Source organism: Rhinopithecus roxellana, chromosome 18 (genome assembly GCF_007565055.1).
Source record: "Rhinopithecus roxellana isolate Shanxi Qingling chromosome 18, ASM756505v1, whole genome shotgun sequence".
Classification (NCBI taxonomy): domain Eukaryota; kingdom Metazoa; phylum Chordata; class Mammalia; order Primates; family Cercopithecidae; genus Rhinopithecus; species Rhinopithecus roxellana.
Genome location: NC_044566.1, coordinates 86,876,184 through 86,890,535, shown reverse-complemented (window position 1 = coordinate 86,890,535; position 14,352 = coordinate 86,876,184). Strand labels below are relative to the sequence as shown.

The 14,352-nt window shown below is 45.0% G+C and overlaps 1 protein-coding gene and 1 pseudogene across 1 annotated transcript; both read left to right on the top strand.

The window, feature by feature from the left end:
- Positions 1–1,176: 1,176 nt before the first annotated feature.
- LOC104659336 (proline-rich protein 20A-like) lies at positions 1,177–4,302 on the top strand. The gene is made up of 2 exons (XM_030921913.1): positions 1,177–1,227; positions 3,685–4,302. The coding sequence occupies exons 1-2, from the start codon at positions 1,177–1,179 to the stop codon at positions 4,300–4,302; spliced, it is 669 nt and encodes a 222-aa protein (XP_030777773.1).
- Positions 4,303–6,315: 2,013 nt separating this feature from the next.
- On the top strand, positions 6,316–13,036 carry LOC104655575 (annotated as a pseudogene).
- Positions 13,037–14,352: the final 1,316 nt, after the last annotated feature.

Sequence of the window (14,352 nt, the reverse complement as noted above, 5' to 3'; positions counted from 1 at the left end):
CTCCCAACCTGGTTCAGGTTGACTAATTTCAAATTTTATATTCCAGATTTCAGCCCAAATATCCCCCTTTTGGATGCTTTCCTTGACCATGCTCAGATCTAATCTAATCAGATCTTCCTATTAGCCAGTTTCAGGGCTGACACATAAATGCAATTGTGTATTTTTTCCCAATGATTAGATTAATCAATCAACCATTGATGTCTATAAATGGCAGCATCTCAGCAAGGCCCCATTTGACAGGCAGGGGACTGGCCCAATGTACGTTCCGAGCCCAGCCAGGCCCGCCCCAGCCGGCCCCCCTCTGACCACGCCTGTCCCTTACGTGACTGTCTTGCTGCCATATAAGAGGGACCGCGCTGGGCCTCGAGCAGTCGGCTTTCTGCCGGGCTCTGAGCCAGAACCTGCTGCGCGCGCCCTCCCGCCCTCCCTCCCGCCAGCCAGCCCGCCCTCCCGCCCGCCCGCCCGCCTGCCTGCCCGCCTGCCCGCCTGCCCGCCTGCCCGCCTGCCTGCCTGCCTGCCTAAGGGAGGACGACCTCAGAGCTACAGCCGTGAACCTGTGGCTCTAGCTCCTCGGGCCTCTCTTCGTTGCAGAGTCTCCAAATTTTCAGATCTCCGGAGCCAGGTGTAGGAAGATCAGGTGTGTGTCTGGGTGTCCCTGAGGGGTGGATAGAGCTTGGATGGGTGCAGTTGGGGACAGAATCCTCGTTCCCCTAGAAAGGCAACAGCCACCCCTTGCCTTGTCACCCCTGTCTTCCTAAATCCATTCTCTGTCCCCAATTTCCTTTCCTCTTCCCCTGAGGAGGAATCATTCCTCCAGGAGGCCTACTTCAGTCTCCCCACTCCCAGCTTTGCCTGTAGGAACTGGGATAAATTAAAGCACCTCTAGGCCCATCCCTGCTGGCTACTAGCTTCCCTACGGAAACACTTTACGGTGTGCAAGTCTCCCACAACCACAGTCCCCCACCCGAATCCCCACCTTCACACGGTCCTCTTGGGTGGCCCCATGGGATCAGTTGGTGCCCAGGCAGCCAAGTGCTCGGAGGCTTGCAGGCATTGGACGCCCTGGAGGAGGGTGTGTGGTTGGGGGTCTGCATAGCTGCCTGGCAATTGGGAAACGAGGCTGTGGTTTAACTCTACTGATGTGTTTTTCTCCCCACTCCCTCCCGCAGATTCCTCATGGAGGAACCAAGGCGTTCAAAGCGACTGCGCTACATGGCCCCTAATCAAGGTACATCAAACACCTGTCATTTTCTTTTTCATTTTTTTCTGGATTTTGCTTTACCTTTGGTATTGACTTACAGAACTTAGAGGGATGAATGTGGCATGTTACGAAATGCAGAAGCTCCTGCTCCTTCTCAGTCTCCCACACCTTTCGGAACACAACCTCCATCTGTGTAGCCAATTCTTTCAGCATTCCCTCTCATTTTTTAAATAACATGCCTACACTACCGCTATTTCTTTTTCCTTTTAGGGTTTAATTACGGTCTTCCCTCTAGGGTAGAGGAATATTTAGCTGTAGTTTACACATTGCCACCACCACCACCAATCACCCAAGCACCATGACACACACAGCCCAGGACACACACCCTCTGTCCCTCCCCCACAGCCCAGGAGGGGAGAGAATATTAGGAGGATTACTTTCCACTTCTTGCATAACTTGAATTTTCCAGGACTTAATTCTTACCTTGGGTTATTATGTGCTTTCTTATCACTGGTTCGTTCCCCAGTTCTTCCACAATTGTTTAAATTCAAACTCAAACATTCTCTGTTTCACTTTCTCATAGCCTGCTTCAACCTGGGCTGGTTACTATAAGTCAGCTTCCAGCTTCCACATCATCTGGGAAATTCCTTTCCCTCTTTTGAATTGTATCCCATCCCAAATCTGATCTTTTTTTTTTTTTTTTTTTTTTTTTTTCTTGTTTTACTGTTTCTCTGTAGTGGAGTAAGTGCTCACACTACATCTTCATCTATGATAAACCAGTATTTCCACCTTGTTCTTTTCCGCAGGAACTGGAATTTTAGGGCTATTGCCACATTGTTCTCCAAAACATTACCCTTCATACACTGAGTGTCCTAAACCTTTTAATCTTGTCTGGTTTGATAGATGCATAACAATAGAACATCCATTGAAAAGAAATTATTTAAGATCTTTCTTGTCTGAAACATCTTCATTCTACCCTCCTTGATTCTTTTTTTTTTTTTTTTTTTTTTTTTTTTTTTGAGATGGAGTCTTGCTCTGTCGCCAAGGCTGGAGTGTAGTGGCTGGATCTCAGCTTACTGCAAGCTCCACCTCCCGGGTTTACGATATTCTCCTGCCTCAGTCTCCCGAGTAGCTGGGACTACAGGCGCCTGCCACCTCACCCAGCTAGTTTTTTTTGTGTGTGTATTTTGTAGTAGAAACGAGGTTTCACTGTGTTAGCCAGGATGGTCTCAGTCTCCTGACCTCGTGATCCGCCCGTCTCGGCCTCCCAAAGTGCTGGGATTACAGGCTGGAGCCACCGCGCCTGGCCCCTCCCTGATTCTTAAGTGAAACTTTGGTTGGATATGAAATTTTAGGTGGGAAATTCATTTCCCTTGAAATTTTGAAGACATTTTCTGTTATCTTCTAGATTTATCTGCTGCTTTTGAGATGTCTGATTTTTGAGACATGTTGAATCCTAGCCCTTTCCATGTGACTCTTTCTATTTCTCCCTCTCTCTGGAATCTTTTAGAATCTTCTCTTTGAAATTTTATGGTGATATGTCTCACTGACAATATGCCTCTAGTTTTCTTATGTTTTATCCTTCTTTCCATTGTTTTAGATTTTTGCTTTCTTTTCTGGGAGATCTTCTCAACTTCATTCTCAAATGTCCATGGAGATTTCTGTTTCTTCTCTCATGATTTTAATTTCAAAAAACCCTATTGTCTCCGAGTATTCATTTTTAAAAGTATTCTATAATTAATTTATGGGTGAAATTCCTTCTATCTCTCTAGGGATATTAATGATAGATATTTTTGGAAAGCCTCATTTGTGCCATAAACTATTTTCTCCAAGATGGCCTAGTCTTACTTCTCCAGCAAGACTTTTTGATTACCTCCTTTCCAACACATGTTAAGATGCTTGCTTGAACTAGATACTAATTTAAACATTTCACCTTGTAACTCAGTTCTTGTAAGGACCTAGGGGTCAGCATGTTATTATACCAGTTTATGAAAAGGGGAACCGACGCCGAGGTACATTAAGCTGCCTGGGAATACACCCCAGGTATTCTGGATCCAGACCCACCTCCCTTGTGACACCCTTCAACACCCAACTGGTCGCTCATTAGCATCATTCATTTTGTGGTGTTCTGTTTGTCTCTCCTACTGAAGTTGAACCTCAGTGAGGGCAGGAAGCATGCCATATTTATTTCAATTCAATTTCTCTAGGGAACTGTAGATTCATTTATTGATTAGCAAAATCGAGATCATAATATCTGGCTGACGAGGTTGTTGCAAGAACTTGCAATGGAAAGTTCATGGAAAGTGCTGTAGGCCCTTGGGCAGACAGAACTCCTGAGGGCTCACCTTGCAGGCCTCTCCTGATGCTCACTGTGTTCCCAGGAGTTCCCTGGAGCGCTCCCTGAACCACGACCCTCATCTTCCTTCCCCTAAGGCTTCCTGGGCAGCCCACGCCCACTCTCCTCACACTCTGCTTCTCTTTTTGCCTCAGGTGGGCATCCTACAGAGCCAAGCTGCTCTGTTGTGGACCCTGAAGACTCCTCAGAAGTAGATGGGCCCGCAGAGCCAGCCCAACCCTCAAAACCCATTGCTTACGTGAAACCCTTGAGATGGGAGCCCCCAGCTCGCATAGAGTCAGCTCTTCCTACAGAGAGAGGTCTGCAGCGGGGAGGAAGCCAGCGGGCAGGGCGAGGGCGAGGCCGTGGCAGAGGGGGTGGGCCCCGCAGGGACGCTGGCCAGAGACAGAGAGCAGAACGCTTCCTGGGACCAGACATGCACATCCAACTGCACCACCATGGAGAGCCAGGCCACCAGGGGGAACCGGAAATCAGGCAGACCTCAGCCTTCTCTTTTCGTGAAACAGCTCCTGTGCCTAGAACTGTGGAAGGCCCAGGACCCCAAGTGGCCCAGCCTGAGGTGGGGCATCAGGAGCTGCCGCCTGTCTTTGGCCCTGAAGCTGTTACCCGGGAACCCATGTTGACCCTCTATCCCTGCATCGGGTTTAGGGCTCTGGGTGGCTCAGATGTTTTACAGGTCATTCAAACCCCCAGTGGCACCTATGTGCAAGGGGTCCCAGTGTTCGTCGCGAACATTGCATACTGACGTTTATCTGTCACCCACATTGTTCACAGCCTCCCTTTCTTCCACCTGGACTTCCCCCACCCCCAAAATCCAGCCCCATTTCGGCTCCACTCCTCCCCTCGGGAACCCTCACTTTGTGTTGTCAGGGTGGAGCCTCCACGCACTCCTCCCGGGACCTTGACAGTAGTCCATCTGCTTCCAATGCCCCCCAGTCCTTGCTTTGTACTTTGTCAAAGTTGCACATGCATGGAGTTCCTCAATGCTTTTTAAAATAAGCCAGCAGTTCCCCTAACCTTACTGTGCTTATATTAAAAGCCAATAGAGATATTTGGGATGAAAAACAAGGTTGTCGGAATCCAAAGTTATGTTGATGGTTTGAATCACAGAATAGATAGGACTGAGGAAAATATCAGTTAAAACTAGATGTTTAGGCAAGAGAGAGATGGACAGTGCAACAGAACAGTCATCCTGAGGACAGAGGTCATCTAACATGGCGCTCTCCTGGGAGAGCCAGAACATTTGTATGACAGCAAAATACAAGGAAATTATGGCTAAAGATTTCTCCCATTGGAAGACATATATGAATCCTGAGCAGGATACAAGAATAACAACCACTGAGAGTATGAAGTATGGTGAAGAGAGCGTTCCAAAAGCTGCCTGAGAGCTGAGACCTACAAGGAAAGCAGAATTAGGGTGACGTTAGACTTTGCCTGGCAGCATGGATGACTGTGGAAAGCAATGGTGCAATATCCTCACAGCTTTGAGAGGGAAATCACTCTGAATCTAGTGTTCTATGAGCAATCAAAGAAATTGTTGGACAGAGAAGGAGGCAGGCAGTGTCAGCTCAAGGGCAAGGCCACATGAAAGCAGAAATGGCATACAGAAAAAGGAGGAAAAGGCAGAATCCTACTCAGACTGGTCCTGAAGCCTGCACTTCTCCTGAAGTTAGAGTACACAACTTATAATGTGCAAGCTGCTAAACTCCCTTATTGTACAAGGTGATTTGAAAGGAGATGTTATGTACAGTGAAAGTATGAGTCATGTTTTTCAGCCAGGAAAAAGACAAGCCAGACAACCTGGAAGAAGTGGGATGCAACAAGAGTCAGTAAGCAAGGAAATTAGGAAACTATTATTAAGTCTAGATAAGTATGATTCTGGAAGAAACATGGATGACCCAGTGTTAAAATCCCAGAAGACTTTGACATAGACATGTGGGGCATGGGAAAATTCAGAAGGAGCTAGAAGTTACTGAAGTTCTTGTCTAGAGCCTGGAAATGATATAGTGGCTGAATATAACAGCAATGAAACTCTAGACTCTGACACATTTTTAAGTCTCAATGTAGGTACCCATTGGGAACCACTAAATGAATTGGAATAGAATGTAAAATTTCAAACAGATTGAGGAAAAAGGGGATCAAAGAACATTTGATGAATCAAACAAAAGGTGTTTGTGTGGGGGGGGGGTTGGGTTTAACAGAAACAAGGAGAGTGCATGACTCACTGAAAATGCTAAATAAGGTATCAATAAAGTGATGGCAGTGCCCTTGGCTTCTTCCTGGCTTTAATGGGAATATTTTAAATGTTTCACTATTAACCAAGATGTTTGCTGTAAGTTTCTCATAGATGTTTAAGTTGAGGTAGTTCCCATCTTTTCAAGTTTGATAAAAGGTGTATTGTGAATTGGATTTTGTATTTTATTAAGTAGGTTTTTATTAACTGATTTTCACTCATTTGTATAATGTCCAACTAAAATAAAGATAACCTTTTACATCAAGGATTTTTTTCTTGTGTATTCAATCCTTTTAAATAAACCCTTCTGTTAGGCTTATTTTATACTACAGTCCTTTTACTAAAATTTCACAAATTCCAAATATAAAATGTGTTTACTAAAACCAGGAAAAAAAGGTAGAAAAATAATGTCTACTGTCTCTGTTCTCCATTCCTATTGTATCTTTCCCCAGAATCACACAATCTGTACAAACAAAAGTGTACATTAAGAGCATCATTTGTGGCTTGATTTCACAAACACCCGGCATGCCATCTGCCAGGGGTCATGTTGAAGTGTCTATAGGGTCCAAGCAGGTAACGCAGGTGTGGTCAGGACCAACACCTCTGTGGAGACCATGCCTCTCCAAAAAAGGCACAGGAGACTTCGTATTGAACCATGGCATGGACCACAATGAACACTGTGTAGTGGGAGCTGCTTCTTGGCTTGCCACTGGGGTCTGTCACCCCAAAGCCAAAGAACCCTTGCAGTCATCCTACACACGTGTGCCACTATCTTCTTGCTGTATATCTGTCTGAAAGAGTGACAGGCTTTAGGTTGTGCAGGTGACGGTCTGCTGATAGGCTGCTTCCAGGATGTTTCTACCACCAGAATACTTCATTGAACATTTGTACATGGAGTAAGACATGGTCTCATTCAGTCACCCAGGCTGGAGTGCAGTGGTGCAGCTCACTGCAGCCTGTACCTCCTGAGCTCAGGCGGTCTTCCCACATCAGCCTGCTAAGTAGCTGGTACTACAGGCAGGGACCAAGACCCTTTGGTCATTTCTCTTGGTTTATTTATTTATTTAGAAACAGAGTCTCATTCTTTCATCCAGCCTGAAGTGCAGTGGCTTCAGCTTACTGAAACCTCTGCTCCCCGAGTTGCAGCGATTCTCATGCCTCAGCCTCCCAAGTAGTTGAGACCATGGTCTTGTGCCACCACGCCTGGCTAATTCTGTATTTTTAGTGGAGACTAATAATGCCCAACCAGTTTAAAGCCATTTAGGTTGTACCTTTTTCCTCTAATTCATCTTTTCATACAATGCAGCCTCAGACAAACCTCTTCTTTCAGAATAGTTGTCCCACCAGAATTTCCGTAGAATTGATATTATTTCTTCAATGAATATTTGGTAGAATTAACCAGTAAAGCCATGCCTGTGGCAGCGTTCTCTTTTGGAAGATTGCGTAATACTATACTACTTCATATATAGTGTAAGGACCACAAGGATATGCTTTCAGTTACTCTCTCCTTGCGGCTTTGGTTGTTATAGATTTTATTTTTCATAAGTTCTAAAACCCACTCTATATTACTTACTGTATTTGCTTTAGACAATTATCTTACATACTAATGTTGGGAGGATTGAATGCATGAAGATGTGAAAAGTACTGAAAACTGCTTAGTACAGGGCAGTGTCCAATAGATGTCAGCTATTGTTAGCTGATACGTTTCTGATCTATTTTCATCAACTAATTCACCTATTCTTTTGCCAATACCATACCATTTTGATAGCTAGAAAGGCGCAAATCACTATTCCTTTTTATGGCTTTTTTTCCTCTAAAAATTAATTCTCCATATAAAATTTAAAACATTTAAACCACTTTCAAGAAAGAAAAAAAAAGCAGCTTTCATTTTAACAAATGATGTTGAAACAAATTGGATACCCATAATTAAAAATATAAATGTCAACCTTTACTTCGCAATCTACACAAAAATTAACAAAAATGATTTGTTAACCTATAGGTAAAAGCAAAAACTGTAAAACTTCTAGAAGAAAATATTGCAAAACTCTTCATGACTTTGGAGTAGGCGAAGATTCCTTAGATGAGACACAAAAAACATGAATTGTACAAGAAAGCATTGATGCATTTTATGCAATGGGCACTGTGACTTGCCACCAGACCCTTCTTCAGAAATAAAATATTTGTGATCTCTAGCTGTGAGAATTGCCACCACTAGACAGCCCTCAGATCTTGCAGATGGATGCTAAGAGACTGCCTTGGCTGAAGACACTCCCCGTCCTTACCCACAGGCACACCCATCCTCCAGGAAGCTTGCATCCAGCGATGTTCATTGGGGACATTAAAGCCTGGCCCTGTTGCCACAACTCAGAACAGCTCTAGTAGGTCACTTTACTGTCAGAACATCCCATGGGGTCCAGGGAGGCACAGTATTGAGAATGTGTGGTCCTGTTTCTTTCCCTCTCACATCCCTAAAAGGCGCAGCTCATACTCTAATTTCCATCTCAGTGTTGGTTTCCTGGGAATTCCAGCTTGATACCTTGGGCTTATTAAAATTAAAATCTGTTCTTTGAAAGACAATGTGAAGAAAATGAAAAGGCAAGCCATAGACAGGTAAAATACATTCAAAATACATGTATTAATCAAAGACCTGTATCTATAATGCACAAAGAACTCTTACAACTCAATAATAGAAAGTCAACCCAATAAGGGCCAGACACAGTGGCTCAAGTCTATAATCTCAGCATTTGGGAGGCCAAGGTGGGCAGATCGCCTGAGGTCAGGAGTTCGAGATGAGCCTGGCCAACATGGCAAAATCCTGTCTCTAATAAAAATATAAAAGTTAGCCAGGCATGGTGGTGGGCTCTTGTAGTCTCAGCTACTCAGGAGGCTGAGGCAGGAGAATTGTTTGAACCCAGGAGACAGAGGTTTCAGTGAGCCAACATTGCACCATTACAGTGACCCGAGATAGTGCTATTGAACTCCAGCCTGGGTGACAAGAGCAAAACTTTGACTCAAAAAAAAAAAAAAAAAAAAAAGTCAACTCAATAAAAAAAGTAAAAGTTTAGAACAGAAACTTCACAAAAGTATCTATGGGTGTGGTCAGTGGGCACATGAATCTCCAATAAAGATGAGAATATGCAAATAAACATGGAGAATCCTATGGTGCCAGGGAGCAAGGAGCAGCCCGAAATGAAACCAAACCAAAAGCCACAGTGATGGGGGGTGACAAAAGGACACAGAGGTCAACTAAAGGAGCTCCCAGTGGTCAAAGCTGGAAACTTTGAGTAACAAAATAATTAACTAAATATGTAATAATTAAATATCTAAGTAAAATATTTAACAAAATAGTTAAATTATTAAATAATTCATCCCCTGAAGTATTAATTGTAAACCAAAGTATACAATAGATGTCCATAAGTCCATGCTGATATAAATAAATGATTAAATAAATAAACACATGGGGAAGATTAGGAAAATCCTCCACACGGGAGAACTCCAAATAATTTAGGTAGCTATTCCCCTGCAACGAGTAAAGCATAACTTCCCTTTTTAAAAGTATAGACTATTGGTAGTGACTTCCAAAAGGTACAGTAGAGAAGGGGGTGGGAAAATCACTTTATGGTGGAGAAACCTAATCAACACTACCCCAGCCAGGTGACAGGGACTAATACCAGCAGTGATAAGCCATGTTGATGGTGTGCACTCTAGATGGGATGGGATGGGAATGGCACTTTCCCTCTGCAATCTTCCTTACAAAAACGTAGAATTCCAGTAAGATCATAAGGAATACATCAGACAAACTTCAGGAGACGACATCCTACAATATATCTGACCAGTATTCAAAGTGTCAAGGTCATCAAAAACAAGGCAAGTGTGAGAAACTGTTGTAGCCAAGAGGAGCCACCACTAATTGTAAATTGGTATCTTGGATGGGTCCTGGTACAGAACAGGTACGTTAAGTCAAACTCAAGGAAATCAGGACCAAACATAGACTTTAGTTCCTAATGATGTATTATACTGATTAATGTATCAATAATTATTATTGCCACAATAATTATGACAGATGTACCACACCGTAAGATTCTAGGAACAGGGTAAATTTAGGGCAGATGAGGACTTTCTGTGTTTTCTCCAGCTTTTCTGTGAGTCTGAAACTATTCTAAAAAAAAAAAAAAAAGATAAGCAGTTTAAAAAATCTATTAAGCACATCATTACTCATCAAGGAAAGGCAAGTTAGAACCTCAATGAGAGTGGCTTAGAGAAAAAGAATCAGAAAGATTTTTCTTTCTTTCTTTTTTTTTTTTTTTTTTTTTTGTAGGGATAGGGTCTTGCTATGTAGCCAAGGCTGGTCTCAAACTCCTGTGCTGAAGTGATTGTCTCATCTTCATCTCCCAAACTTCTGGGATTACAGACATGAGCCACCATGCCTGGCTAGAATTTTTTAAACAGCACTATTGGGGCAGGGTGTGGTGGCTTATGCCTGTAATCCCAGTGATTTGGGAGGCCGAGGCGGGAGGATTTCTTGAAGCCAGGAGTTTGAGATTAGCTCAAGCAACATAGTAAAACCTAAACTCTACAAAAAATAAAAGCAAAAATAATGATAATTAGCCGGACATGGTGGCTTATGCCTGTGGTCCCAGCTACTCATGAGGTCGAGCGGGAAGGATCGCTTGAGCTCAGGAGTTCCAGACAAGCCTTGGCACATACCTAAACCTCATCTCTACAAAAAATACAGAAATTATCCTGGTGTGGTGGCGCGCATCTGTAGTCCAGCTACTCTGGAGCCTGAGAAAGGAGAATCGCTGTCTCCTGTCTCCACCTATCAAGTAGCCGTAGTGAGCCGAGATCACGCCACTGCACTCCAGGCTGGGCTACAGAGCAAGAACCCGTCTCTCTAAAAAACAAGCATGCAAACCAACCAACTAACCCACCGTGGTTTCCCCCCAGTGTGCAGGTGTGTTTCCTGCTGTCTTCCTCCGCCCGTGTGTGCACCCACAGCAATAAACGCCAGTGGTGTGTGTCTCACACGCATCTCCAGCCCCATCGCCATCTCTCTGAGGTCGACTCTTTTTACAAAAGGCCACTTGACATCCTCACTTGGCAGCTCAAAAGCTCCTTCAACCCAATGTGCGCAAGTCAAGCTCCATATCTTCCCATTCAGAGCAGGTTCTTGGTCCACCTCTGTCTGAATGAACGGGCTGCCAAGACTGCAGTCTCTTCTCTTCTCCAAGGGCTGTCCACACTGGGTCTCGCATTTTCTTGTAAATTTCTCTCCCATCAAGGAAGTTTCTCCTCCTATGCCTCCCACAGTCCTAGTAAGTGCTTGTAATCCCAGCACTTTGGGAGGCTGAGGGGGGCAGATCACTTGAAGTCAGGAGTTCAAAACCAGCCTGTCCAACATGGCAAAATCCTGTCTCTACTAAAAAAAACAAACAAAAAAAAAGCCAGGCATGGTGGTGGGTGCCAGTAATCTCAGCTATTTGGGAGGCTGAGGCAGAAGAATCACCTGAACCCAGGTGACAGAAGTTGCAGTGAGCCGAGATGGGGCCACTGCACTCCAGCTTGGGCAACAGAGCGAGACTCCATCTCAAAAAAAAAAAAAAAGAAAGAAAGAAAGAAAGAAAGAAAAGGGCAACACCAGATGTGAGTTTCGTGGGACTCTTCCTAAGCAAGTTTCTCAGGGAAGAATCTTTACATGATCTTAAATGCCTGCTCTTTCACTGATAAAATTTCTATAGATATTTGTCTACTCCTAGGCTTCCCATTCTGTTCCATTGCTCAATGTTGTATCTACCTGAACACCTCCCCTCCTGGCTAAGCTATCCTATAGCCACCTTAGGCTTTTTTCCTCCTGGGAGCCATGCAAGTACCCCATGCCCCTCTGTCACCTGTAATCCTCTCCCTCCCTGTTATCCCTACTAATCCTCTCCTGCCTTTGCCTTGCTAATCCCACCCTTCATCCTTGATGACCCAGCTTATGTCATCTCCTCCAGCAAGACTTTTTGATCATCTCCTTCCCAATACATGTTAAGATGCTTGCTTGAACTAGATACTAATGTAAACATTTCGCTTATAGTAACGCAGTTCTTGTAAGGACCTGAGGGTTGGCATGTTATTATACCAGTTTATGAAAAGGGGAACCGATGCCCAGGTAAATTAAGCTGCCTGGGAATACAGCCCAGGCATTCTGGATCCAGACCCACCTCCCTTGTGACAACCTTCACCTCCTAACTGGTCGCTCATTAGCATCATTCATTTTGTGGTGTTCTGTTTGTCTCTCCTACTGAAGTTGAATCTCAGTGAGGGCAGAAAGCATGCCATTTTTATTCCAATTCGATCTCTCTAGGGAACTGTAGATTCATTTATTCATTAGCAAAATGGAGATCATAATATTCTACTGACAAGGTTGTTGCAAGGACTTGCAATGGAAAGTTCATGGAAAGCGCTGTAGGCCCCTGGGCAGACAGAACTCCTCAGGGCTCACCTTGCAGGCCTCTGCTGACCCTCATTCTGTTCGCCTGGGTTCCCACGGGCCCTCCCTCAACCCCTCACCTAGTCTCCCTTCCCCGAAGGCTTCCTGGGCAGCCCATGCTCACTCTCATCACACTCTGCTTCTCTTTTTGCCTCAGGTGGGTGTCCTACAGAGCCAGGCTGCTCTGTTGTGGACTCTGAAGACTCCATGGAAGTCCAGTCCACGGAGAGCCACGCAGAGCCAGTCCAACCTGCAAAACCCATTGCTTACGTGAAACCCTTGAGACGGGAGCCCCCAGCTCGCACAGCGTCAGCTCCTCCTGCGGAGAGAGGCCGGCGGCGGGAAGGAAGCCGGCTGGCAGGGCGAGGCCGTGGCAGAGGGCGTGGACCCCGCAGGAATGCTGGCCAGAGACAGTGGGCAGAATGCTTGCTGGGACCAGACATGCACATCCAACTGCACCACCATGGAGAACCAGGCCACCAGGCGGAACCGGAAATCAGGCAGACCTCAGCCTTCTCTTTTCCTGAAACAGCTCCTGTTCCTGGAACTGTGCAGGAAGGCCCTGGCCCTGATGTGGCCCATCCTGAGGTGGGGCATCAGGAGCCACCCCCTGCCTCTGGCCCTGAAGCTAATGCCCAGGAGCCCATGTTGACCATCTATCCCTGCACCGGGTTTAGGGCTCTGGGTGGCTCAGCTGTTTTACAGGTCATTCAAACCGCCAATGGAACCTATGTTCAAGGGATCCCAGTGTTCGTCGCCAACATTGCATACTGATGTCTATCTGTCACCCACATTGTTCCCAGCCTCCCTTTCTTCCACCTGGACATTTCCCCCAGCCCCAAACTCCAGCCCCATTTCTGCTCCACTCCTCCCCTCCAATCCCAACCGGAGCCCTCGCCTTGTGTTGTCAGGATGGAGCCTCCACACCCTCCTCCCAGGATCCTGACAGTAGTCCACCTACTTCCAATGCCCCTCCTGTCCCTGCTCTGTACCTTCAGTCAAAGTTACACATGCATGGAGTTCCTCAATGCTTGGTAAAACAGGCCAGCAGCTCCCCTCATCTTACTGTGCTTATATTAAATGCCAATTAGAGATACTTGGAATGAAAAACAAGGTTGTTGGAATCCAAAGTTATGTTGATGGTGAATCACAGAATAGATAGGACTGAGGAACAAATCAGTAAAAACTGGATTTTTAGGCAAGAGAGAGATGGACAGTGCGACAGAACAGTCGTCCTGAGGTCCAGAGGTCATCTAACATGGAGCTCTCCTGGGAGAGCCAGCATTTTTACAGCAAAATACAAGGAAATCATGGCTAATGATTTCTCCCTGTGGAAGAAATATATGAATCCTGAGCAGGATACGAGAAGAACACTCATTGAGAGTATGAAGTATGGTGAAGAGAACATTCCAAAAGCTGCCTGAGAGCTGAGACCTACAAGGAAAGCAGAATTAGGATGACGTTAGACTTTGCCTGGCAGCATGGATGACTATGGAAAGCAATGGTGCAATATCCTCACAGCTTCGAGAGGAAAATCACTCTGAATCTAGTGTTCTATGAGCAATCAAAGAAATTGTTAGGGAGAGAAGGCAGCAGGCAGTGTCAACTCAAGGGCAAGACCACATGAAGGCAGAAATGGCATACAAAAAAAGGCAGAATCCTACTCACACTGGACCTGAAGTCTGAGCCTCCCCTGAACTTAGAGTACACAACTCATAATGTACAAGCTGCTAAACCCCCTTTCTGTAACAGGTGATTTGAATGGACCTGTTATGTACAGTGAAAGTACACATCATGTGTTTTAGCCAGGAAAAAGCCAAACCAGACATCCTGGAAGAAGTGGGATGCAACAAGAGTCAGTAAGCAAGGAAATTAGGAAACCGTATTATTAAGTCAAGATAAGTATGATTCTGGAAGAAACATGGATGACCTGGAAGTAAAATTCCAGAAGACTTTGACATAGACATGTGGGGCATGAGAAAATTCAGAAGGAGCTAGAAGTTACTGAAGTTCTTATCTAGAGCCTGGACATGATATAGTGGCTGAATATAAGAACAATGAAACTCTAGACTCTGACACATTTTTAAGTC